The following is a 14,741-nucleotide window of genomic DNA, read 5'->3' on the forward strand; positions in this document are numbered from 1 at the left end:
TGTATTTCAAGGTTATGTTCATTAAAACGTTAATAATGCTTTCGATCGATTTTAATTATTCAGTTTGCTGGAAGGATTATTTGTATAATTGGACAAAGTTTCATTCATCACTTCTCAGGATTTGTGAATATTGAAAACTGTTGCATTGTTTAGAATAAAAGAGCAATTTGATACGAGTTATATCCTTGTCAGAATTTAAAATTAAACAACGGACAAAACTTGTTAAATGAAAACGTGACTTCAGCTATTTCTTCATGAAAATACACTTTTTAAAAGTTGTTTAAATGAAACCAGGCATTGATACAGATTTAATTTTAGGTATTGACCGCGACAACTATTTCGGAAGCTTTTGCCTTGTGGTTTTTATTCTATTATGGCCGATATCATAGTTTTCAGTTGATATAAAACATTGCTCAGATTACCTTTTGAGTTTAAGAATATATTTCTTAAGTCCCACCTTGACTACTTTTTAGAAAATTTAGGAGATGCGAGTGAAGTGCAAGGTAAACGATTGAGGAGATAGAGAAAAGTAAAAATGGAGAATGCCAATTATGGCATATTATTATTAAAAAAATTTACATTGACACACAAAAGGAGCCTTACTGGGAAAAATAAATGTGTTAAGTACTAACTAATGAATATATTTTTAATAAAAAAAGTTCTGTCAAGCAATATAAGGTTTTTTTTTTAATTTTTCAACTTCAATTTCAAAATTTTAACTAATCAAACGTGGATACGTACACTATCGGTTAAAATTTTTTGCCCACCTCATAATCCATTCATTAAATTTCAAAGTAATACACATTTTCGTTATTTGTTTACTTTATACTAGGACATGTCCATATCTTGTTGGTGAGTGCGACAAGTTAAAACTTGGAAGTAGTAGCTGAATTGTTCATTATTCTTAGACTGTGACTTATTTCTTCGCTGTTTATGATTGTAGTTTAGTTTTAGTAGGACGCAATAACGTGCTGCGATTATACTTTATAGGCATCTTTATGTGAAGCTCGTATACGAATTGTTTTTGTTCTCGTAAATTCAGACTTATATGTTTCAAAATAGGTAATCAAGGAACTATCGGTTGAAACTTGTGCATTAATCCAAAATCTCATATTTCATATAAGATATAAATCATATTTCGAGTATATGCATTTACCAGGAGCTTTTGCGAAAGAAAATATTCAAGGTGGCCTGAAAAAAACACAACTAAGAAGATAAATGTATTGTATTTATCAATAAACGTGATCGGCGATTCACGAACCCCGAGATAGCAGCCCAGATCGATGATCTAGGGATCTGCCTTACAGTACAGTGACACAAGATTGAGAGAAGTTCGACTTTTTGCGAAGGTGGCAGTGAAAAAACCTGTTTTAAGACGTCAAAATGTAATAAGTATAAGGATTGCAGGATAAGTCAAAGTTTGGGGTCTATGGGTCTTAGAAAAGAGTGTGTTTGCGCAGATGAAAGGGAAAACTGATGCTAGATCCATTTGTAATTTCGATTGTAAAACACGGGGAGGCTCGATGATAAATACTGGATACGCTACCAACAGAACTCTTTGTAAACGCATCTCAAATAATTAGAATGCCACTGCCACGTCCCAATTGTTTTTTTCTAAAATTCTGAGATATCCTATAGAATCGCATCATCTAATTTGAATTTCTTCCCTATAGAAAAGATTATCCAAGAGAGTTTTTCAGTTATGATCCCATACTCTAGGAAACAAACTTTATGACGCAGAAGAAGGCGCAGTTATGAACATTTTATGCACGATATTTGTTTAACATGCTTCTAATCGTCTTCAGCGAAGGGTTTATATTACAGTTATATTTCACTAATTTTTAAAGTGTTACGGTGAAACTTTTCTTTCGGATTTTGGTGAAGTGTTTCTGGAGCCGCCTTTTCTGTTTGATTAATACTGTACCGAATTTCTTGAATAATTCTATACATTTTTTCTTGGACGATCTATTCGTCGAATCATTTTACGTAATAAGCTGCAGCTTTATCTTTTTCTGATTCAGAAAGACAATTTTCAATCAGAAGTTTTCAATATAACTTACACAATGTTAATAATAACAACAATGACATTTTTCCTTTCGCACAAATACAAACACAACTCCGTCTTGGATTTTTTTAGCTGGCTTTCTAGTTAAGAACATTGGTTTGCAATTGATGTTTTTCTTTACTTCGTTTTTAGTTTCAATTACCTCAAATAATCATCTCCAAAAAAGATATTTCCGAGGAAATCAGGTGAAGCTATAAGTATGCTCCCTGATTAATTACAATGCGATCGTGCCAGCATATATTAAAATAGGGATGCATTAAGAAGTTGTAAGACATCAGTTAATTGATTAAGCGCGCTTATTAAAATTTTTTATGAGTGTGTACAGTAACTGGGATAATTATTAATTACAGAGGGAGCCTCCAAATTACTAGGCCTCAATTGAAACATGTCGTGAATTGTTAAGACTAGTCTCTAATTCTATTAGTACCTACAATTATTGCTTCATTTTCTTTCTATCATACTCTTTTTGTTTATTGAAGACGGAGTACGTTTTTATAATAAGTAGTAGTACGATATATAAGAAATATTGGTATTGCTTAGACATTATTGGAAACAAAAGTTTGAACGAGACGTGGCAGCAAGTGAAATTTGTTAAATTGAAGGGGAAAACCCAGTTAATGACCGAACGACAAAACGTTAGTTTAATCATTTCAATAGTGGAGATTCTACACTTAAAGACAGTTCGATCTCAGGGTCAAGCGAAATGTCGAATACAGGTGTGAGAACAACTCCTTGTCCTGTCAAAATCTATTCAAACAACACGCACATGGAAAATCAGTAATTAGACGAAGGACAATTTCCAAAACCCATCGCAAAGAAAGATCGATTCGAGCAGAAAATATTGCTGTGTTTCTGGTCTATTCGTCTCCTTCGACATCATTCCAGATGGTGGAATGCCGAATGTATGAGATTTTATTAGACAAATATCCAGGTTCAGTTAACTGGAAACAGCAAGATAATACTAAACTACAAATTGCTAGAGTTACAAGGAATAAGATTGACAAACTTTGTGTTATTGGGCTGCTACTACATCCAGCATTAAGTCCATTCTCCATCAGATTACTATTTATTTACATCCATAGTCAAATTCTCGCGTGGGAAAGTTTGAATCAAAAGGATATGTTTGAAATGCAGTGCCGCAATCTTTTGTATAGAAGTCCAATGAATTGTTTTCCCAACGCCTTAAAGAGCTTACTAAACCTTAGGTTAAAACCATAGAAAATGAATATTGAGGTTTGTATTTCTATTTTTATGGTAACATTGGAAATAGCCATTATTTATGAGGCACCCACCATATGATTAATTCATTTTATCTGGGTTCCCTACATTGTTGTTTTTTTTCCATTGGAATGACCATAGAAATGAAGTTATATTATTGATTAGCTCAACTTTAAATTACTTCATTCTTCTGTAATAGTTCATTAAGAGCAAAAAAAACACGCCAATATAAACTTTCTTTCACAATTGATAGTATAAATATAAGCATTGACTCACCTGGCAATTCTAAGAAATTAGAAGTTCTCCTTTGTCGACCTCGAACAGTATTTTGGAAATTCAGAGGACCTATATCTTCGTACGATACATTTGACATATTGGAGGCAATGGAATCTCTGGAGCTGCGCCTGGACGCTAAATATGCAAGACCCTTTACAGATCCCTTTCTTCTCGGAGAGCTGGGTCTGCTTAATGACGTGGTCATTGTATGAGCCACATCGTCTGTCATATCTGTTAAATCGGAGGTGGATTTCCGGCAATCAAATCTGGAAAATGATTTACCTGTAAATATTTCGTCGGTGCTGCAATATCAATTAATATAATCATAATTCTTCAAATAGTTCCTGATTGTGTATTTTTTGTTTGTTTGAGATTTATATGAGGGGTGTCCGTAAAGCTTTCGATCTCAACCTTGACGTCAGCACTTACCAATATAACTTGATAAATATATTTGCAGATACGTTGAGAGAATTTCACTGAAACTAATGATTTTAGATGCTTTGTTCCAGTTTGACCATCCTATAAGTAAGTGTTTTGATTATGTTTTCAAAAATGGAAATAATTGAGTATCGAGCTGCCGACATATCATCAAATGGTACTAGCAGCCGTCAGATTGAGGTACAAAAGAGGCTATTTTCTCTACAGTGACCGGAGAATTGTACATGTGTAAGTTATGAGTTGGGTGTATCGTTTGTGCACTTTGAACATTTTTTAGGCTACAATGATTAAAAATGAGTCATAGTTTAGGCGTAAGATAGCGGATTCCAAATGGCAAACCTACTTCGGGAAAGGCACAGACGGTTTCATCGGCCAGAAAAGAGATAGTTTTATGGGATAGTTATAGAATTGTCCACATCGATTATCTAAAAAAATAACAGCTGCAGGAGAGAGAATTCGATCAGACGAGTACGAGTTGTAAGAGTTAAAAAGATTGGAGCATCGCTGGACTGAATGTATAAAAAAATTTGTTCCTCTGTCAGGTCATAAACCCTCGTCTTATATGAGTTCATTAAACTTCTAGATAGCTGGATAAGAGTAATGTTTTTCATCTAATGGCAATTAAAATATCAGTTACTGTTTCGTCAGATATCCCCAATTTCAAATAAAGACGTTCTATGGCTACTTTGAATGGAACCTATTGCACAGAATTTTAATTTTTATAAGAAGTGTAGATAAAACGATGAATAAGCAACAGGTACCTATTTGGTTGATGCGAAGTATCCAGACGGGCCTACGAACAGATTAACAGTCAGTAAAACTGAAAAGAAAGTAGAGGAATTGGTCATGTTAAAGCAGCGAAATGAGGTTCTCTGACCTGAAGGTTCAGTTATTTTCAATTTAAAAAAGCGACGACTCATTTTCATCTAAAATAAATTGTCGGCAAAATAATTAATTTGTTCCATAATTGAGCCGCATTCTGTATAATAACACTTATTAACATGTTCACAAAAAAAACTTGTTTTATGTTGCAGCAAAAGTTGTGGTTGATAATGTTCACTCATGACTTTTTTCAGCTAGAACTACTTTATTTTTGATTATTATCAATTAATTATTATGTTTGATTAGTGTGGTAATGTTCAGTACCGCCTTTGTCCTATGAGTTATCAATTTGAAAATTTGAAAGGTTTATAGTCATCAGCACTCTTCACATTTTTAAATTATTCACAATCTTATAGGGTGCTCCACAATTTTTTATAAGCACTCTATATTTCACAGAGTTATTGGAATCAGCTTGACTTCCCCTTCACAATAATAAAAGATTATGGTGTGTTGAACGGGATATTCAAAAAGTAATACAAACATAAAAATCTCCTTCCTCCATGTTATCTGAACAGATTTTCGAAAAATTTAGGAGATATGAGCGAAAATCAGGAAGAGAATATGCATCAGAATTCAAACGTTATGGAAAAGCTCTACCAGGGTTTCTGAAATATAAAAATGATATGTAACTATTATTGATTTCTGATTCTTCCTTTTTCAAATTCTACAAAAGAAGATCATCAACATGAATGAAGTTTCTTGGAACTGATTGATTAGTGTACTTTAGTAACGTGTTTCTTAGTAAATACATGTTATTTTCTGTTGTATACTTATATAGCACAACTCCTAAAAATATTTTAATATTTTTGAGAATAGCATATCATATTAGTTATAAATAAAAATGTTTTTGGCAACAGATAGACTTCAAACTAGTTTTACTAACATAAAAACATTTATAATCTGTTTTTGAATTTTTAGCGAAATGCCTTATGTCACGTTCAGTTTTATAAACAATAATTTTTTGTGTGTCAAATAAAACGGGAGACGAGTTCCTGATTTTTATTTTTCATTTTCGTTTTTGAAATTCTCGAAAAATGTTGAGTATAACATAATGTTTTCTAGAACTACATGCCTTCATTTGCAATATATCCGCTAAGTTAAAGTAATTAAGACAATGAATATATTTACTTTCCAATTCACTATTTATATCGATGTTTATGGAATTTGACGTACGGTAACCTAGTGGACCGGCCGTTTTTTGCCGTGAAACTCCAAGAATTTGCCGTTCGTTATTTAAAAAATACCTATAGTCCGTTATCTTAACACATAAGCTAGCCAGCCACACCCTGAAAAACCGCTTAATTTGCCGTTCAAGATTCATCTGGAGCACATTAGGATCGGGCGCAAAGTTTTCCATATAAACTTAGCTAGCCAAACCTTGAAAAACCGCTTAATCTATTATTTTAATGGTTGAAATTATTTAAAAATCCGCTTCCTTAGGTACGGCAGTGAACAGTGCAAAAATATATGTAAGCAGTTCCATCGAAAAAATTCCTTATTCCGTTCGAGTATAGGAAAATTCCATAAGGGTCCATGTTTCTGGCTATATGAAGCTTCTAAAACCTGAAAAAGCCCTTGCTTTCAGGAAAATATCTCATGACATGCCTTCTCTGATCATAGTAATGCAATAATATGTACAAAAATAACAAGATTTTTTATACTTGTTTTGTAAATAACATAAAAGCAGCGAAGAAAGCTGGTACTCAATTTTGGATTCCTCGTTGAAAAATACATCTTTGTTTAAAAAGATTTGGGGCGTATGACAAGATGATTATAAGTCTTTATCCTTTACTTTCTAAGTGTTTACCATACATGCAAAAAATGCAACAATTCGTATTTGCCTGTGTTTTTAATTAGTAAACAGTGTATATTATGCAGTAATTAAATTCATCCGAATTACTGAGAAAAAAATATGCAGTTAACATTCAAGTGGGCTTAGCCTTGAAAACATATTATTAGCTAAGACCTGATTATGATGTGGTTCGTAAGAGTATTAATGCCAAGTTGATTGAAATAGCGATCTGAAAATTGAGTAACAAAAAAATATTGTGTCGGAAAGTCTATATGGGAAATTGCCATTTTCTGACTTTCGCCCGATCCCGATGTGCTCCGGATGAACCAACTAAGATTTCTTGCACGGCAAATTAAGCGGCAATTTTTGATGTGTTCAAATATAATTGCCGTACGTGGGGAAGCGATTTTTCAGGGTGTAGCTCGCTAACTAATGTGTTGAGATAACGGACCATACGTTTTTTTTAAATAAGTAACGGCAAATTCTTGGAATTTCACGGCAAAAAAGCGGCAAAAAATTGCAATAATTAAGATAATCGAAAGTAATTTTTCAAAAAATTGGTACGCTAGGATAACGTACGTTGAAATATGAAACGTATCGTTTATCTGAAGAATACGAAGAATTCAATACTTGAACTTACCCTGTATATTAAACAAACTTTCATCAACAAAAATTGTTTCCACTTTTTTTTCTCCATTACACAGTTAGTAGATACAAACGAAAGCGTGGGTCGAAGATGTACTTACACCAATGAAATTAAGAGAAATCAACTACAAAGTCTTATAACTAAAATGGAGTATTACTGAGGAAATGGGGTGAACAAAGCGAATCAAGAAAATGCCGTGGAAATATTCCGGTATCGTGGGAAATTCGTTTGTTATACTCTTCCTGGTAGGAAAATGGAGTTAATAGGATCAGTACGTGATTTGGATAAAAGGTTTCACGCCGAATTGTGCCTACAACTTTGTATAAAAATTCAAAGCAATGAATCTATTCATGATAATAGTAGAAATACCTCAATTAATTGGATTTACAGCATTATTAAAAAACTCTTTGGTCCTGTGTTTTATTTATATCGATTTGAACACTTAAATCCTAAATAGTCGAGAGCATATAGTATGATAATATCGTCACTTTATATACTTGTGTTCGAGAAGTACTTTATCTGCTTACCAAGTCTGTCGGGGATCAAATTCTGTCCAGACAACATCTGGCATGGCATATCACCGATCACTTACGCAAAAAAATACCTTGTATATGCCTTTTCAGCATCGATCCGTCACATAACTACAGCAACTTTTCTTTATGTAGTCACAACTATACCCTGTATATAATCAAAATAGAATTCAAAGACACCCTTTCGACGATCACTTCGCACAATATTACGGAATTTCTAATACCCACCAACGACAAACATCCCACTAGATTTGAGCTAGAGCAAACTATACTCAGTATTCAAAACAAGACTTCCTGCGTCATCGCTGAGTTATTTTTGAATTTTCCAGAAGTGATGATTAACGTTTTATCTTCTCTAATCAATGAATCCTTTGAAAAGGGACTTTTCGCTAGGTATAATTGTTCCCCTGCACAAGGGTGGCGAGAAAAATGACACTAGTAACTATTGCATTATTACTCATGCTATTGAAGATAATTGAGCTACTAATGTAAAGCCCTCTATTACAATTTCTTTTCAAGCATTAAATCTTGGAAGCTCAAGAATTTGGTTTCCTATATAATAAATACACCAATGACGCTATGTTTTCTGTTCTGCCACTTAATAAAACTCGATTGTGTTGATCATAAAATTCTGATTAACAAATTAGAATATTATGAGTATGGCAGTGGTGTACCTCAGGGTTCAGTTTTCAGTCCTTCTCTTGGTATTCTTTAATGACTTACCAATTAATGGTAAATTGCTGATAACACGAGTGTAACCTGGAGTGGTCCAGATATACAAGCTTTACATTCTACCATTGACAAAGATCTCATTAAGTCCTGGTTTGACGCGAACGGTCACTGTTTAAACACTGAGAAAACTCTAGTTTCATCCTAAAAAGGAGCTCCACAACCTTTATTCTCTGCCTGATTTGTAATTAAATCTGTGTCAATAGCTCGATTCTCGTACTGCTTTACGGACTTACTACTCGTTGTTGGGATAGCTTCTTTGCTATAGTTTGTCCCTTTCTTGTAAATGCAACTCTTCGAATATATCTTCAAATTACAGAAAAGAGCCGTTCGTAATATTTATGGTTTGAGTTGTAGAGAGCATTGCGAATTCTATTTTAAAAAAAATTTAGCTCATCCCGGTTTTATCATTTTAGAATTCACTTGTTTGGTTCGACTTTTACAACTTTATTGAAAGACCTATTCATAGATACTCTACTACAACAAAGAATTTGGACATTTACTTAACAACACTAACCTCTGATTTTGTAAAAAATTCCATCATCTTCAGAGCAAAAACATATTCAATTAGCTACCTTCAGAATTAAAAATGGCAGATACATTTAATAAGTTCCGAATATTGACAAAGGAATTTCTGGTTGGAAAATAATAATATTTATTTTATATTATCTATATATCTATATAAATGCCTTTAAGTGCCTAATCCATTTCCAAACAATTCTTATTGACTCTGATCAATTCTTTCCATGGAATCGTCAGTGAAAAGCCGGAAGGGAGTAGGTACTGGGTCGATTGTTGCAACTGCCTTTAAGCGCCTAATCCATTTCCGAACAATTCTTTTGGACTTTTTGATCAATTCTTTCCATTAAATCGTGAGTGAAAAGCCGGAGGAGAGTACTGCGTCCATTGTTGCAACTGCCTTTAAGCACCTACTGCAATTCCAAATAATTCTTACGGATTTTTTGATCCATTCTTTCCATTAAATCGTCAGTGAAAAGTGAAAGCGGTCTACTGCATCCATTGTGGCAAATGCCTTTATGCGCCTAATCCACTTCCGAGCAATTTTTATAGATTTTTTGTCAATTCTTTCCATCAAATCGTCAGTGATAAGCCGGAGGGGACTACTACGCATCGCTGACATATTGCAACAATGGTTTCAACAAAACAATCTTGAGATTTTAACGTGGTCGACAAATAGTCCTGATATATTTTCTATTGAAAATTTATGAAGGTTGTTGGTAAAAAAAAATTAGCAAAACGAATTTTCGTCCTGGAAATCAAGAAGAGCTATGGGAAGCCTTTGAAACAGCCAGTCTTCTAATAGAGCAACCATTTTCCAATTTGGAAATAACGGCATGCATTTCAGTTAAGTGGGAAGGAATCAAGTACACTTTCACTTCACTTGAATACAAATTAATTATTGAATTATCTGTTACTGACAATGACAGTGACAGTAGGTAGGAGCTCTGATTTCCGCAGGAAAAATGTAAGTGTACACTTTTTCAGTGAACCGAAGTGTACATATATGTACAAATTAATACCTGTTCCGTTGACAGCAATTCATTAAAATTCGTATGAACGAGGCTCGCCAGAATTTATCATTACACTAGGATCGAGACTACTAGATTGGAATCAAGATGCTTAAAAATTCCATTTTGATTTCCCTATATATGGAAAAAAGTTGGTTTCTGGTAGTTTATTTAGAGTATTCTCTCATAAATATTCCTTATTTTCAATTAAAGGCTCTCAAGTTTGCGTATATAATATTTAATTATTACTGAGACTGAATCTAACGGAGCATTTCTAGTTCAAATATCAATTATATCGCTTCCGACAATTCGAAATTAGGGATTTGCATTAATTTGATTGTTGAATTTTTTATTAAAGCTTTTCTAAGCTTGCTAATAATTGATTAACTTTCCAAGTTAGCTTCATAAGTAAGTCTACAGTCTGTTAACAATTTTGGTAGCACTGGGGGATCAATAAGCGATTAGCATAGTATTAGATAAAAAATTTAAAAGCATTTCACACCGAAGATACAAGACGTAAGATGTACATATGTAGATATGCAGATGTATCTTGAACCTGTAAAAAGCATTTAAGTCTTGAGAACAGAGATTTAGCGTGCATCTTTGTTGTGAAGTTTTCTTTACCCGCCCCTTATGCTTTGGCATGTTTGAATTAGCACAATTTCATTCAGATTTCAACAAAAAGTTTGATAATTAATAATAATTCCCTTTTATTTCAATATCTCCAGCACCTCGAATTCGCCTGTTGGGTGTTGAGTTTGAGAGCAATATGTCCTGACATATTTTGATGATTCTCGACTCAATAAAAAAAAGAGCAATTTGCCTTATAGGCGATCCAGAGTTGACGAGAAACTTTGACCTGATGTTGTTTTATCGATACCACGATAAAGGCTCTTCTTTAGAATTGTCCAGCATAATTTCACTTGGAGCAGTTGTAGCAAGATCTACTCGACAAGCAGAAGTGGCTCATGATCGTCGAGTTCGCCTAGAGACGCACAGAACTTAACTTAATTGGGAATTATTTCATTGGAACCTGTGGTTCAAGATCAATTTCCACAGGAACCTCCACACGGCAGGCACGACTCGAACTACTCGAGTGTATTAGGGCTTACTCTCTTCTGCTTGCTTTTAACATAAACAAAGGGTGTGATTTCTAGATACTATCATTTTGAACCATTCTTTATAGGTTACCAAATTTGTAAGGAAATGGTTCTGTTATAATAAATTCAATTCGAAAAAAATTCTAACATTCTATTTTAGCAGAATAGTATATGTATATTAACAAATTACAGTGATGGCTTGACTTGAATGAAGTTCTTCATAATAGATGGATTGTGAGAAGAGACAAAATGGAGTGAATAGCTAGATATTCCGATAGAATACTGAGAATATCCTGGCAAGTAACAAACCAGGAATTAAGTAACTCTATATTGGGCGGTAGTAAAAACGGCCAGATAGTACGTAAATGACCTCTTGATGTGGTAAATTCGGCCATAGAAATTTGGGTTGCGATAATTTGGACATGTAAAACCAAAAGAACTTAACCTAAAAGACCTCTAACGATTATTTAGATTTTCCAAGAATTCAATTCTTATGTATCCAGTCGTTTATCTAATATAGTAAAAACTTATTTGGGGATGTTTTTGAGTATAGTATTATATTAAAATGCAAATTAAATTATATTTGGATTTAGAGAAAACCTATGTCACTTTTCAGTTTCTGGATACTGACCTGCCTACTATGCTCAGGTACCTGTGATATTTTTTGACTCAATTTACTACCAGTGAATATAAAATCTGTGAAATCGTAGGTTGAGTAATTAATTTGGCTGAATTCACATCCCCCGTCCATATTATGAAATCGGACACGATCGAGTAGAAGGAATACAATTCGAACATCTAATTACTAATTATTAATCAATACGATTATTTAGTGTGAAAAACTTTTACTTCCATAGTATTATTTTCGATATTTATAAAATAAATGTTATAATAATTATGTTGTTGAAAACTGGATATATAGTCTAATGGACTAATTCAGATGTCCTGATTGTGTATTCAGTCGGAAAATGATGTTATTTGTCTATTTCAAGTTTAATCTCATCTCTATAACTTTACGAGGTTTCTTATTCTTTGATTCCGTTCTTTTTAAATCTTCTATGATATTTTCGTTGTCAATGGTCAACCTCATTACATATTTGTAATATGACTAATTCGCTTTATCAAGTAATTACTCGTATCTATTCACTTTGTTTTTTTAATTAGACTTATTATTAAATTTTGGTAAGTATTTTTTAGTTTCTTTTGATACAAAAATTGTTTTTTTCCCAGTTTTTCCACTTCAATATTATTAAATAGTTCAATGGAAAAACTAGTATATATACCAATTTGCATGCACAAAAGTGATGAATTTTACTAGTTTATGTATTTTGGTAACGTCTAGAAGCGTTCAAATCAAAAGTAAATAAAATATTTAGTTATGTTTCGACTATTGGTAGTGGTGGTTCGTAGTAATGTATTTACTACATTTAATATTTATTTTCCAGATAATAGCAGTTGATGATTTTTGTATTTAATTTAATTATAGTTCTGTTTTATTTTTGTTAACCGTTCCAATCTATTCAGTTATATATATATATATATATATATATATATATATATATATATATATAGCTTCTTGGCGGTAGACGATTTATTGACGAATAGTGAAAAAAATTTTAGTCAAGAGTTTGGACATGAATATTCAAAGACAAAGTCAAGGGGTTATTTCAAATTTGTTTTAGTGCGTAAGACGAAAACATAGAGAAAAGTCAGATAAACTGATAAAAATTGACGATGCAACTAAAAATGTTATTTGACGGATAGTATATGACTTTTTGAAGCCAGTTTAGCGCCAACAATGGACATGATTCAGAAAAACTGCATACGTACCCTGATTATGACTATAAATGTTTTAAAACGTGGTTTTAAACATAAGTTGCTTTATTTATTGAACCTTATACGCCAAATAAAATGAGAATAATTCTAATTCTCCGGAAACATTTCTCTTGTAATTTGAAAAATAATTTTTCGACAAATTCAATAACCCACATACAAGTCCAATAAATAAGTCTTTTGAGTATAAATTACTGTTTCTCATTATTCAATTAGTTATTTCAAGTATAGGACCCGCATAGGACAAGTATAGTTTCTAAATTTGCGGTTTTTTTAGTCGCATTTTTTCATTGATTTACGAGACATCATTCTTTTTTTCTCCCCTAGTTGTGTGAATGATGTTTTAACCACTTACTGAATGTCATAACCAACATTCTCGTTCGCAAAATTCGAGACAATATATATATCCTGTTAAGTTGTTTTCGGCACATTAGTTTATGAGAATTTTGTTTGTTTCCAGACTTTATATCAACTTCATACCAACCATCGTTCATAATTGAGTGAGCTTATTCTAGCTTCTTACATGTTTGCATGTACAGACAAAGAGTAATTTAGAATCAATCCAATGCTTATATAAATATATATATATATATATATATATATATATATATATATATATATATATATATATATATGTTATATATGTATATATACATGTATACAGTTATCATAAAGTAATAAACAAAATTCAACAAACGACCAAAATTTTTTTTGAAAATGCAAACACGAGTCGAATAAGAAAAAACTGAGATAATAAATGAGAAACAAAATAAAGTTGAGTTTGAACTTATTTACAAAAAACTCCATTATTGAAATTGAGCTGATGTAATCAATTTTTCCAATTTTTAATGAAGCAACTGTTTCTCAGTGTCAGACTTACGATTGGCATCATACCAACTTTATTAATATAGGTCCTTTAACCAGAAGGGAAAGGATATAAATTCTGTTGATGATAAGTTATAGTGATAGAGTTCGAAGCATCTACTGAATCAATTAAACAATATTTTGGAAGACCTCCAATTGCTAGAAGTAGCAAAATTGTTGTGAGCTTTAATGAAAAGGGATACGTGAGGAATATTCTAATTTCTTGAAGACCAATAATAAGCACAATGTAAAAATAAGATATTTTGCTGTCATCGGAAGACAACCATCGCGAAACTGCAACAAAAATTGCTTTACCACAAATTCTTAAGTAGTCGTTTTTTGTATCAATTTTTTGTCGTGTAACTCGAATTGATTTTTTTTATAATGCAGAAAAATAAGCTCTATCAAATAATGTTAAAAAGTCCATCTTCCTATTTTAGAAAAATGTTAATGACGTCATAACTTTGATTTATGTTGACATCTTTTCCAAAAAGAACATTGTGTGGTATATGATTTCTCCTCAATACTTCATCATAACCCTATATAATTCGTCCCAAATAAGAGAAAAAATATCATCATTGATTTAGTTGAATGGCAACATGTCATTTGGTTCAGAATTGATATGTATGTACAGGAATTGTCAGTATTTTTCACGACTTCTTTTTCCATAAATTTTAGAAACAAACATATGTTTCAAATAGAAATTCTATGATTCAATTTTCCTAGTTTTGAATAGCTTTCTATTTCGTGGTGGCAAACAAATAATATTTTGAACATTATTTAATGACTCATTGCCCTATTGCTAAAAACTATGAATAACTTTCAGTTGAAAACTTGAT

General features: G+C 32.4%; 1 protein-coding gene across 1 annotated transcript in view; it reads right to left on the bottom strand.

Moving 5' to 3' along the window:
* Window positions 1–14,741, bottom strand: part of LOC130446550 (uncharacterized) — a 181,230-nt gene that overhangs the window by 138,030 nt on the left and 28,459 nt on the right. The window contains exon 5 of the mRNA XM_056782881.1: window positions 3,560–3,825. Coding sequence (XP_056638859.1) covers window positions 3,560–3,825 — 266 coding nt within the window. The remainder of the gene's footprint in view (window positions 1–3,559; window positions 3,826–14,741) is intronic.

This window comes from Diorhabda sublineata, chromosome 7 (genome assembly GCF_026230105.1).
Source record: "Diorhabda sublineata isolate icDioSubl1.1 chromosome 7, icDioSubl1.1, whole genome shotgun sequence".
NCBI classification, from domain to species: Eukaryota; Metazoa; Arthropoda; class Insecta; order Coleoptera; family Chrysomelidae; genus Diorhabda; species Diorhabda sublineata.